The following is a 13,716-nucleotide window of genomic DNA, read 5'->3' as shown; positions in this document are numbered from 1 at the left end:
CATCATCTAATTCCCTTGCATTAAACTTGCCACCTTCCCACTGCACACATGACTCTCCTACTCTTGCATCTCCTATCCACCGTCACCACCTCCATGGTTTGAACTATGACTCAGGACTGCCCAAGACTCACTGCATCTAGCAAGCCTTTCCAATTACACTCCACTTGGTTCCAATCACAAGGGCTACTCCATCAATAAAACCTCTCCTTGTGCACACATCTCTCTAGCTGGATTGGTTAAGTATATGCTTCCCTGGTTGTAATTACAAGGACGTATTTGGCTGGGCTGGACTGTCTTGTCTTCCCAGCTTCAGAAGTTTCCATAGGACTATGTATCCCACTAATTTTAAAAGTACCTAGTGATGTGTAGTGTAAGATATGGAAGTGAGTATTACTAGCAGTGATTTTTCAAGGTAAAAATTACAGAGGGCTGACTGGCAGACGTCTGGCCCCTCTTTGCTAAATGCTTCAGTGTCCTTAGCTTCCCTTTCTTCACCCTCCACAGGAGAGACCACATGTAACTTACAAACAGCCTCCTGGCTCTGTGTGAATCATTGCCTCAGAGGATATCCACACTCCTCTTCCACCAATCCCTCCTCCGCCCTCGGAGTCTCACAGCCCCAAGTTGGAGCCCTTTGGCCTCAGAGCTGTTTTCAGCTCTCTGCCAGCCACTCCCCTCCACACAATAGATTTGTCACTTCATTTAGCCTTTTGACAATTCCCAGTCTTGCCTCAGCCCAGCTGTTTTTAGTTCCCTTTTTGGTCCAAATCCCTGGCTCAGGGCAAGGCCTTCCCTGCTGTTTCAGAGTTTTAGTCCAAATGAGAGCCCTGGGCCTCCTATGTGCCTGGAAAGAGAATTCAGACAGACTCTAGACATGGCTCAGAGGCACAGTCCTGGACTTCGAAACATCTGCAGCAGTCTTCACAGTCTTCAAAGGTGACATGCAGGAATGAACTTTTTGCACTGCAAGTAGGAGTTTGGAGAGAGCTATACACGAACATCACCACGGCAAAGAGAGAGAGACCAATTCCTCCTTACCCTTATCCTTCATCCCTACTCCATACCTCAACACACCACCACCACCTCGCCAAACAAAACCAATCAACATTTGGACTCTTATTCATCTCGAGATTTTTACCAACTTCTCTTGTAAAAGATTCCCAACACATACGCAAAACTTTCTTGGTAAAAAGTATCATTTTTTTCACTACAGGGTTTCCCCAGAAGCAGATTTTACCACATTTATTCCCTCTTGGCCTAGGAACATATAGAGAGATTTTTACACTTTCTTTCTTCTAGAAAAAAGTTATTCCATAAACAAAGCTAACCATTTAGGAGTTCTCATTATTTTGCCCACAAGTTTGTTTTTACATCTTTTTGTCTCTACAATGAGCCAACAAGAAGTTAAGGTAATTTACATAGACATGTAGTTCTGTGTCATGTATATGACACAATGATATTCATTAAAGTAGGGCAAGAAAATAATGAAAAACAGGGGCAGGTACAAAGTAATACCAGAAAGGTCGTTTAAAAATGCTTACCAGCATGTCCTACCTATTTCTATACCAACTTTTATATCCAGTATTGGTGGACAGATTTCCCTGAGCCCAGAACTTAAGCCAGAATGACTCTGAGTGGGGATAGCATAAAACATGGGCTGGATTAAAAGCAACCTTCCATTCAAGCCAGATTACTAAGGATTTATTAAACATCTATCTTCTATTTAAGCCAAACATGAGTTTCTCCAGGAAAAACGGTCAGAGGGTCTCTCTGCTGCTATTCTTTGGCCACAGCTGAGCAACGTATGGACACTGAATGGGCTTAAACCAGGGAGGTGGAAGGAATGAGGAGCTTTTCTGTCACAGTCCTTGTTACTTCCTAGAGGGGATGCTATTAGTTCTACCTTGGGCCCAATAGGCAATGACACAAAATGCTATTATTTGTTTGCAATTTATATTTTCATTCAGGATATACTGCCTTTAATAAAAGGAAAAGAAAAGAAAGTAAAGGAAAAGAAAAGAAAGTAAAGGAAAGAAAGAGATTTTCAGTGAAGACTTACCTCAGCTATCTTAATTTCCAATCTGAGCACTGACTTCATGTCATGCTCTGCTCTGGAACTGTTAGCTCCTAAAAGCACGGCAGTATCCACCATGAACTTGTAAAGGGCATCCCGATACTGTAAGAAATAAAGAACAAAGTGACCATGACAATAGCTTCTTAGGAAATATGTTTGAGAGACATGGAAGAGCAGAAAATAGCAGGCAGAAATAAATGTCTTTTATTTTCACTCTGTACTCAAAGTATGGTGCAGGCATTATGCAATACCAGGCACCCATATAACACTTTGGGAGAAAAAAAGAGTGATGGCTACTTGAGTACTGTTTCCATGACAGACAGAGATGTCCAGCCATCAAGCAACAAGAGAACTAGTTTTCTGGCAACCGTCGATATTATGGATACATGAAATAACTCCAAATGAGACGAGAATAGAAAGTTAAAGGTCAGACTTCCTCTTTCCAGACAAGTGAGGCTTTAATAAAACAATGGGAAAGAACCGTTTCTAAAAGCAGGAGGCCTGATCCATAAAGAATGGTGGGAGGTGTGATTTATTCTCTTGCAACTCAATTTACCCACCTTCACACTAAGAAATAAAAGACCAGTGACAGCAGCCCTGTGTCTTTTCAGGTTTTTACAGTTTTCACAAAGTCCTGCTCCCTAGCTCAGGAAAAAAAGGAGAAAAGAGAGGAACGATGATAGGAAACCTAACAAATAGCAAATATAGAATTTCCTTCTTACATACTCATAAACCCATTTTGGGGATAATCATATGTCATTGGGTGGGGCAGGGGTGACCTTACTTAATGGGAATTAAAGAACTGCCTTAGGCCCACCTCTCATTTCAGATATATTTGTGAGATCTCAACGCATCAGGTATTAAATGACCTCCTTCTCATGCATTGGGAATAAGATTTACTAACTTATACCTTGACTCTGTAAGCTATTCTTACTATATGTATGACCTTAGGACCTATACAGTACTTAGCATATAGCAGGCCTTTAATAAATCTTTGTTGAATCAGTAAGCAAGCTTTGAAAAGAGTCTTAAATAGGCTGGGCATGGTGGCTCACGCCTGAAATCACAGCACTTTGGGAGGCTGAGGCAGGTGGATCACGAGGTCAGGAGTTCAAGACCAGCCTGGCCAACATGGTGAAACCCCGTCTCTACTAAAAATACAAAAAAACTAGCTGGGCGTGGTGGCGCACGCCTGTAGTCTCAGCTATTCAGGAGGCTGAGGTAGCAGAATCACTTGAACCCAGGAGGCGGAGGTTGCAGTGAGCCGAGATTATGCCACTGCATTCCAGCCTGGGCAATAGAGGGAAATTCCATCTCAAAAAAAAAAAAAAAAGAAAGAAAGAAAGAAAAGAAAAGAAGTCTTAAATAGAAATAATATTTTGCTATTCCTAATTCAATTCAAAACATATTTATTGGCCGGAGGTGGTGGCTCACACTTGTAATTCCAACATTTTGGGAGGCCGAGGTGGGCAGATCACTTGAGGCTAGGAGTTTGGGACCAGCCTGGCCAACATGGTGAAACCCTGTCTCTACTAAAAATACAAAAATTAGCCCGGCATGGTGGTGCATGCCCATAATCCCAGCTACTCGGGAGGCTGAGGTGGGAGAATCACTTGAATCCAGGAAGCAGAGGTTGCAATGAGTCGAGATTGTGCCACCGCACTTCAGCAGGGGCAACACAGTGAGACTCTATCTAAAAAGAAAAACCAAAAAACATATTTATTGAGTACCTACTCAAATGTACAAGGTGGCTTGGTAGGCCCTCTGTGCATATGTTAGGAGAGGGTGGTACAGAAAAAAAATAATAATGCTGTGTCTGGTTCCCAAACAGTGAGGGAGATAAACATGTAATTATGAACTGTAACATTAAAGACATCAAAATAACTTCCTTAATAAAGCTGCTACATGCTTGGAAACTGAAGATCTGAGAGAAAAATCTAGCCTGGAGAAACTGGGGACATAGCATTTGAGGGAGACTGGTTCCAACGCAGTGAAGGGTCCTGTGAGGTGGGTGATATGGTTTGGCTGTGTCCCCACCCAAATCTCACCTTGAATTGTAATAATCCCCACATGTCAAGGGTAGGGCCAGGTGGATATAATTGAATCATGGGGGTGGTTTCCCCCACATATTCTCATGGTAGTGAGTAAGTCTCATGAGATCTGACGGCTTTATAAATGGGAGTTCCCCTGCACAGGCTCTCTTGCCTGACACCATGTAAGACGTGACTTTGCTCCTCATTCACCTTCTGCCACGATTGTGAGGCCTCCCCAGCCACATGGAACTGTGAGTCCATTAAACCTCTTTCCTTTATAAATCACCAAGTCTCAGGTATGTCTTTATTAGGAGAAAAAGAATGGACTAATACAGTGGGCAAGCTTCTTTTGTTGGGGGAAGAACAAATCCAGATGAGATAGGAAAGATGACTTGGGATAAAGTCATGAGGCAGCCTTGAAAGCCCTCTAAAGAATTTAGACCCTGTCTTGGGAGCGAAGGCATGCTAGGAGCAGTGCTTTGAGAACAGAACTTGTCAACTGGTGCTAAGGAGGCAATGTGATGAAGGAGAAGCAGTAACAGTTAAAAGGCTACTTGCTGTAGTCAAGGCAAGAGTTAACAAGAATCTGACCTATAGCAGTCAGGATAGAAAAGAGGGACCAAGTGGATGGAAGAGATATTTTGAAGGTAGAATCATTAGGACTTGACAGATAGGTTATAGGGGGAGATGATTTTGAGCCTGGTTGCTGAGACTCCATCAATACCAGGGGTACACCCTCCCCCCACATTGGCAAATGTTCATTCTGTCCACTTTTAGGAAGGAAAACTTGCCAACCCTCTTTGGTGAGTGTCCTCAGCAAGAAAGCTGCCCAGCATCTTAGTTAGCTTCCCTCCAGAGCCTTCTATGTATAGAAGTTAGTATCAGCATAGACCCAGGGGACCTAGGTCTGAGGCTCCTTTGGAAGTTCAATAAAGTTTCCAAAATAAATTGAAAGTGTCAGAAATGAACCAGCTCTTTCCAATATCCAGGAGACTGCTAGATTTCTAAGCCAATCCAAGAAGTCTAACTTGATTGATCCTTTCTGATTCTTATTAAACCTCCATTAACCTGGAACACCTGTTAAAAATATAGATTCTCAGACCCTACCTCAAGTCTAAGTCAGACTCTCCAGGGCTGTGACCCAAGAAGCAACATTTAATGAAAGCCTCCCAAGTGATTCTAAAGCAGTACAATTTGGGAACCATCTGTCTCCTGGGTATCTCTTCTGACGCTTTATTTCTGCAATTGATAGTGAGCTCTCTGCACTTCTGAGGAATGAACAAAGCTCATTTCTTTGTTACTTCATTTGGGAGTGCTGTCTCCCAAGCTAGATAAGGGCATTGAGTACTGAGACTTGTACAGCCTTGATGTGCTCATCAAGACTTCTAGAAAGACAGGGAGTGGAATTTATCTGCCTGAATAAAAGTCTTCCTGCATTGGGAATATGGTCATTGAATAGCCACACTGCTCATTTCCAATAAAGAAGCAGCGGCCTTAGAACTAATGGGCCTGACAGCAGCCTGGTAAGGCACATAGTTGAATATGAGTAAAACTTACAGACTTGGCTTCTGTACTGTTATCAAGGTAGTCTTCCCTCACGGCCAGGGAGAGTGTTGCTTGATCCAGCTGTAAAAACAAAAACAGAAAGCATTCTGCTAGCACTGTAAATTCTTATGTACCATGTTAACAAGAGTGATGAAATCGTCTGCATCCCAGCCATATTTTGAGCTCATGTCACCATTACAAAAAGAATTCAGTACACTCAGAATTACATGCAAATAGGCACTTTGGCAATGACAGATATAATAAACTATCAGAGACCTGCCCCTGCTTTTCTAATTTATGTTTTCTAAACCTTTTGAGGTCCTATCAACACTGAATAACAACAAGGCTATTTCAGTTGGAATAGATCTTAGAGATTATTAGCTATTCTCCCTTATTCAATGGGAGGAGAAACAAAAGCCAGATAATTGTTGTGACTTTCCCAAGGTAACATGATTGGGCAGAGCTCAGACTAAAATCATTGTCTCCTATCACCAGATCCAGTATTTTTCTCATTGCAGTGTTTTGCAAAATGCCAATCTGTATAGAGTTGATTAATCAGATGTTTCCAACTCCTTATCTCTAAAATAACATATGGCATTGATTTCTTTTTTATTTGAATGGAATCAAATAATAATTTTGTTTTGAGAAACCTTCGCAAATGTTAGAACCCTCTCTGGAAGGTTTAGGATAAGTGATAAAAACACAAATAATAACCAGACAACTAAATAAGTAGAATTACAGTGATAGAAAAGTATAGTATAAATTCTTGAATTAAAACTTTCAGCACCTTAGGCTGGTGTGGTGGCTCACACCTGTAATCCCAGCACTTTGGGAGGCCAAGGTGGGTGGGTCACTTGAGGTCAGGAGTTTGAGACCAGGCTGGCCAACGTGGTGAAACCCCGTCTCTACTAAGAATATAAAAATTAGCCAGGTATGGTAGCGTGTGGCTGTAATCCCAGCTACTCGGGAGGCTGAGGCAGGAGAATTGCTTGAACCTGGGAGATGGAGGCTGCAGTGAGCAGAGATCACGCCACTACATTCCAGCCTGGGCAACAGAGCAAAACTCTGTCTCAGGAAAAAAAAAAAACTTTCAGCACCTGAAAGGTAAACAAAAGAAAGAAGACAGTCTTTTCAAAGAGCGTGTTAGAAAAACTGGACATCCAGGCCTTGTGTGGTGGCTCATGCCTGTAATCCCAGCACTTTGGGAGGCCAAGGCAGGCAGATCACTTGAGGTCAGGAATTCAAGGCCAGCCTGGCCAACATGGTAAAACCCAGTCTCTACTAAAAATACAAAAATGAGCCAGGCGTGGCGGCACGCACCTGTAATTCTAGCTACTTGGGAAGCTGAGGCAGGAGAATCACTTGAACCCAGGAGGCGGAGGTTGCAGCAAGCTGGGATGGCGCCACTGCACTCCAGCCTGGGTGACAGAGTGTGACTCCGTCTCAAAGAAAAGAAAAACTGGGCATCCATAAGCAAAAAGAAAATAAACCTTTACACATACCTCACACCTTAGTCAAAAATTAACTGAAAATGAATCATAGCCCTAAATGTAAAACCTAAAACTATAAAACTTCTGGAAAAAATATTGGGAAAAATTTTTGTTACTAGGGGTTAGACAAAGAGTTTTTAGACATGACAATAAAATCACAATCCTTAAAAGAAAAAATAAATTAGACTTTATCGACATTGAACAAATTTGCTCTTGAAAGAAACTTAACAGAATAAAAAGACAAGCCACAGAATGGGGAAAATATCTGAAAATCACATATATGACAAAGGACGTGTATCTAGAATACATAAAGATTCCTCAAAACTCAACCATAAGAAAAGAAACAACTCAATTTAAAATTGAGCAAACGATTCTAACAGACACTTCATCAAAGAACATATGAAGATAGAAAATAAAAACATGAAAATATGCCCAACATCATTAGTCATTAGGAAAATGTAAATTAAACCCACAATAAAACACTACTATAGATCTGTTAAAATGGAAAAAAAAATCTGACAACTGCTGGTGGGGACGTGGAAAAGTTGGATCACTCATGTATTACTGGTAAGAATGCAAAATGGCACAGCCACTTTGGAAGGAAACCAATTTTACAGTTTCTTATAAAGTTCAACATACATTTACATAAGAGCCAGCAATCCTACTTCTAGGTATTTACCCAGGAAAAAAATTTAAAGTCACACAAAAACCTGTATGTAATTTTATTCAATATCACCCAAAACTGGAAACAACCCAAATGTCCTCCAATTCATGAAAGCATAAACTGTGGTATACAATGGAATACTACTCAACAATAAAAGAGAATGAACTGATACAACATGGGTGAATTTTACTTACATCCTGAAAAAGCCAAACTTTACAGGAACAGGGAACAAAGTGATGGCTAACAGGGTTTGGGCATGAGGAGAGGGCTTGACTTAGCAAAGGGATAACATGAGGTATTTGGGGGTGGATGATGGGACTATTCTATTTCTTGATTACAGTGGTGGTTACATGACTCTATGCATTTGTCAAAACTTAGACATGTACATCACAAAAAATGAATTTATGTAAATTTTAAGATACTTTAAAAAAATTTCCAGCACCTTCTCTAAATCTGTGGTTTGTTCTTTCTTGAATATCAGCAACTGACTAAAGATAAATAAAATGAATCTCAAGAAGAGTAGATTTTTCCAAATTAAATCTCTAATTCACACATTAAACATTAAGCCAAAATAATAAGAAACAAAATCTAAACAACAAATTAAAAATTAGTAATATCTGAATAAAAACTGAATCCTACATGCCCATACCATTAGTTTATATGACTTTAAACTGTTTTGACCCATCTCCTCCAGCTTCTTTTTCGTCTTACTATAATCTTAAATATTTTATTCTTAAATACATAAATTTGTATAAGATTACAGTTTTCCATGAAACTGCCCTTAATATACAACAAATTTTACAAAGGCCACGTTAAGAATTAGTGATATTATGAAAAATTCCAGGAAAAACATAACTCTTGTTTCAGGGGAAAAAAGGCACTTTCAAAACACCCATCTTGTCTGTGTATACTGCTAAAATCCTCAAATTATTTTGTTCAACCTTCTCTAATTGGCCTGAAACAACAAAGTCACAAGCCTTCCTGGCTTCATCCTACTGCAATTCCCAATCTGCCACTATTTCTTCCAAAAATTAAGCAAGCCACGATCATGAAACACAATATTATGATTAAGAGACTTTGGCTTTCAATTAAATTTGGACCACTTGAAGAATCTTTTGAGCTTGAGTCTCATAAGAAAGGAAACTGTGTAGATATTATCAAGAAAGCCAAAGTTTCCCTCTCATGAAATAAAGTTAAATCCACTTATTGTAAAAGTTTAGATAATTCAAGTGAGGTTACCAGACCTTTTATAAACTTTCAGATTGTTATGGTTTCTAGGGAACATTTTAAACACACCAACCAACAAATTGAATAAGGTCAGTCAAATAAATCTCATTAGAAACATACAAACTCTTGAGGCAAAAGACTTTCTCATGAAGCCATCAGGACACTGCGTTATTTGAGATTTTTTAAATCCTTGCATTTACAACTGATCTAAATACTGTAAGCAGAAAATGAAGTATGTTTTTTAGGAAATCCAACACATTTAACTGAAAATATAAATGTTTTCTCCAATTACAACTGGCATTCCAATGATAATAAACCTCAAGTTAGAAGACAAAGTAGTAATACAAGAAGAAAGAGCTTACAAATTATGAGGTAGGAAATGGAGTCTGGACTTCAGGTTTCAAAATGGTGGTGGAGACAGAAGCTGGCTTCCCTCCCCACCCCAACATATACACAGGAAACTAAAAACAAATATACAGCACTAAGATTCTCACCAGCAATATCCCAGAACTCAAATATAAGGATGAATCAGTTGCTGAGGCCACAGAGAAGTGAAAAAACTCCAAGCAGACAAAGGAGAATAAAATTTCTCTATGATGCCCTTCCAACCAATCTGTCCAGCAACAAGCCTGCAGAAATTTTCCCTGACTCATAGTTTCTACACTGGAAAAAGTGAGATCAAGGTGGACAACCAGCTTCCTGACCATCTTGGGTTCTTTGACAGAAGACCTGCCCATACCTCAACCCACAGAAGGCATCATGAGTGCCTGAAGGGAGATATATTTCTGAAGACAGCAAGAGACAAAGAGGGGAGGTGGGACTACCATACCCAGCCCTGGAAACTCTGCTCCGTAACTCGGCCAAAGGAGACACCAAATCAGAGTGGCTGTTCAGCAGCATTATGCTATAGGAGGTTCATTCCAAAGGTCACCTGTACACTAGCCGCCAGCCAGCTTTTCCACACTGCCAGGATATCCTCTTTAGGACCTCCCCTATATCTGGACTGGGAGTGCTCTGATCTTGGGCCAGAGTCAAAGCAAACGTAGGCTTAAGGTGCCATTTAGTGCCAGGAAAAAAAGGCAAGGACCTAGTGGAGATATAGCAATATACTGCCTATCTCAATTATAAATACCTATGCACCCAACACTGGAGCACCTAAGTATATAAAGCAAATATTAACAGATCTAAAGGGAGAGGGAGACTGCAATACAGTAATGATAGGGAACTTCAACACTCCACTCTAATGGATAGATCATCTAGACAATCAACAAAGAAACATCAGCGTTAAACTAGACACTAAGCCAAATAGGCCTAACTGACATTTACAGAACATTTCACCCAATTGCTGCAGAATACATATTCTTTTTATCACCATGTGGAACATTCTCCAGAATAGATCATATTTTAAGCCACAAAGTAAGTCTCCACAAATTCAAAGAAGCAGAAATCATATCAGTTATCTTTTCTGACCACAATGGAACTAAAAATCAATAATAAGAGGAAACTTGGAAAATACACAAACACATGGAATCTTTTTTTTTTTTTTTTTTTTTTTTGAGATGGAGTCTCGCTTTGTTGCCCAGGCTGGAGTGCAGTGGCATGATCTCGGCTCACTGCAACCTCCACCTCCCAGGTTCAAGCAATTCTCCCACCTCAGCCTCCCGAGTAGCTGGGATTACAGGTACCCGACACCATGCCTGGCTAATTTTTGTATTGTTAGTAGAGACAGAGTTTCACCATGTTGGTCAGGCTGGTCTCAAACCCCTGACCTCAGGTGATCCACCTGCCTCGACCTCCCAAAGTGCTGGGATTACAGGCATGAGCCACCGTGCCTGGCCAAACACGTGGAAATTAAACAATATGCTCCTGAATGACCAATGGGTCAATGAAAAAAATAAAAATGAAATTTAAAAATTTCTTTAAACAAATGAAAATGAAATTACAACATATTAAAATCTATGAAACACAGCCAAAGGAGTACTGAAAAGGAATTTTATAGCAATAAAAGCCTACATCATAAAGGTTGAAAGACTTCAAATAACAATTCATAAACAATCTAATGATACAACTCAAGGAACTAGAAAAATAAGAAAAAACCAAACCCCAAATTAGTAGACAGAGATAATAAAGATTAAAATAGAAATAAATGAAATGTAGACTATAAAAACACCAAAAAAAATTAATGAAAAAAGTTGGCTTTTTTTTGAAAATCAACAAATCTTTAGCTAGACTAAGAATAAAAGAGAGAAGACACAAATAAATAAAATCAGAAATGAAAAAGAAGACACAACTGAGACCACAGAAATACAAAGAATTATAAAGACTATTATGAACAGCTATATGCCAACAAAGTGGAACATCTAGAAGAAATGAATAAATTCCTGGACATATGCAACCTACCAACATTGAACCATGAAGAAGTAGAAAACCTCAACAAACTAATACCTAGTAACAAGATTGAAGCCATAATAAAAGGTCTCCCATCAAAGAAAAGCCCAGGACTTGATGTCTTCACTACCAAATTCTACAAAACATTTAAAGAAGCAATACAAATTATATTCAAACTCTTCCAAAAAAAAAAAAAAAACTGAAGGGAATACTTCCAAACTCATTCTATGAGTCCAGCATTACCCCGATACCAAAACTGCACAAGGACACAAGGAGAAAAGAAAACTACCAGCCAATATGACTTAGGAACATAGATGCAAAAATTATCAACAAAATACTAGCTAACCTAATTCAACAATACATGAAAAAGATCATTCACTATGATTGAGTGGGATTAATCCAGGGATGCCAGGCTAGTTCAACATACACAAATCAATAGACATGATATGCTGGGTGCAGTGGCATGCACCTGTAGTACCAGCTACTCAGGAGGCTGAGGCTAGATGATCACTTGAACCCAAGTCCAGCCTGGGCAGCATAGTGAGATCCCATCTCAAAAAAATAAATTAAATGGAAAATCCAAATTCAAGTAAATAAATATAAACACATCACATTAACAGAACCAGGAACAAAAATCACATAATCATTCTAATACATTCTGTAAAAGCATTCAATAAAATTCAACATCCCTTTATGACAAAAATCCTCAAAAAACTGGGTACAGAAGGAACACACCTCAAAAAGTAAAAGCCATATCTGACAAACACATAACCAACATCATACCGAATGGTGAAAAATTAAAAGCCTTTAAAATGTAGAACAAGACAAGGATGCCTGTTTTGTCCACTTTTATTCAACACAATACTAGAAGTCCTGGCCAGAGCAATTAGGCAAGAGAAATAAATAAAGGGCATCCAAACTGGAAAGGAAGAAGTCAAATTAGCCTTGTACAGAGATAACATGATCTTATATTTGGATAAACCTAAAGGCTCTACCAAAAAACTATTAGAACTGATCAACAAATGTAGTAAAGTTCGAGTATACAAAATCAACAGCATTTGTATACACCAAAAGCAAATAATCTGAAAAAGAAATCAATAAACAATATCATTTACAATATAAAACACCTAGGAATCAATTTAACCCATGAAATAAAAGATTCATGTAAAGAAAACTATAAAATGTTGATGAAAGAAGTTGAAAAGGACACAAAAAAATGGAAGGATACTCCATGCTTATGAATTAGTAGAATATTGCTAAAATGACAATACCACTGAAAGCAATTTACAGATTCAACACAACCTCTATCAAAACACCATTGACATTCCTCACAAAATAGAAAAAACAAATCCTAAATTTTACATGGAACCACGAAACACCCCAAATAGCCAAAGCGATCCTGGGCAAAAATAACAAAGCTGGAGAATCACATTACCTGACTTCAAAATATAGTACAGGGCCTATGTCTGGAATGGTATTTCCTAGGTTTTCTTCAAGGGTTTTCACAGTTTTAGGTTTTACATTTACATCTTTAATCCATCTTGAGTTGATTTTTGTATATGATAAAAGGGATGGGTCCAGTTTCAATCTTCTGCATATGGCTAGCCAGTTATCCCAGCACCACAGTCCTTTACCCATTGCTTGTTTTTGTAGACTTTATCAAAGATCAGATGGTTGTTGGTGTGCAGCTTTATTTCTGGGCTGTTTCCATTGATCTATGTATCCGTAGTTGTACCGGCCACACTGTTTTTGTTACTACAGCCTTATACTATAGTTTGAAATCAGGTAATGTGATGCCTCCAGCTTTGTTCTTTTTGCTTAGGACTGCTTTGGCTATTCGGGCTCTGTTTTGATTCCATATGAATTTTAGAATAGCCTTTTTCTAATTCTGTGAACAATGTCATTGGTAGTTTGATAGAAATAGCATTGAATCTGTAAATTACTTTGGGCAAGATTTCATGATGAAGATGCCCAAAACAATTGCAACAAAAACAAAAAATGACAAACGGGACTTAATTAAACCAAAGAGCTTCTGCACAGCAAAAGAAGTTATCAACAGAATAAACAGACAACCCACAGAATGGCAGAAAGTATTTGGAAACTGTGCATCCGACAAAGGTCTAATATCCAGAATTTACAAGGAACATAAACAAATTTATAAGCAAAAACCAAACAACCCCATTAAAAAGTAGACAAAGGACATAAACAGACACTTTTCAAAAGAAGACATACGTGTGACCAACAAGCATATGAAAAAAAAGCTCACCATCACTAATCGGTAGAGAAATGTGAATC

At 39.0% G+C, this 13,716-nt stretch overlaps 1 protein-coding gene across 1 annotated transcript in view; it reads right to left on the bottom strand.

Moving 5' to 3' along the window:
• Window positions 1–13,716, bottom strand: part of PHEX (phosphate regulating endopeptidase X-linked) — a 219,288-nt gene that overhangs the window by 155,266 nt on the left and 50,306 nt on the right. The window contains exons 6-7 of the mRNA XM_055106306.2: window positions 5,665–5,733; window positions 2,060–2,176 (exon numbers count right to left, since the gene is read on the bottom strand). Coding sequence (XP_054962281.1) covers window positions 2,060–2,176; window positions 5,665–5,733 — 186 coding nt within the window. The remainder of the gene's footprint in view (window positions 1–2,059; window positions 2,177–5,664; window positions 5,734–13,716) is intronic.

Source organism: Pan paniscus, chromosome X (assembly GCF_029289425.2).
Source record: "Pan paniscus chromosome X, NHGRI_mPanPan1-v2.0_pri, whole genome shotgun sequence".
Lineage (NCBI taxonomy): Eukaryota > Metazoa > Chordata > Mammalia > Primates > Hominidae > Pan > Pan paniscus.
Note: the sequence above shows the minus strand (reverse complement) of the source record. Positions and strands in the feature narration are given on the sequence as shown.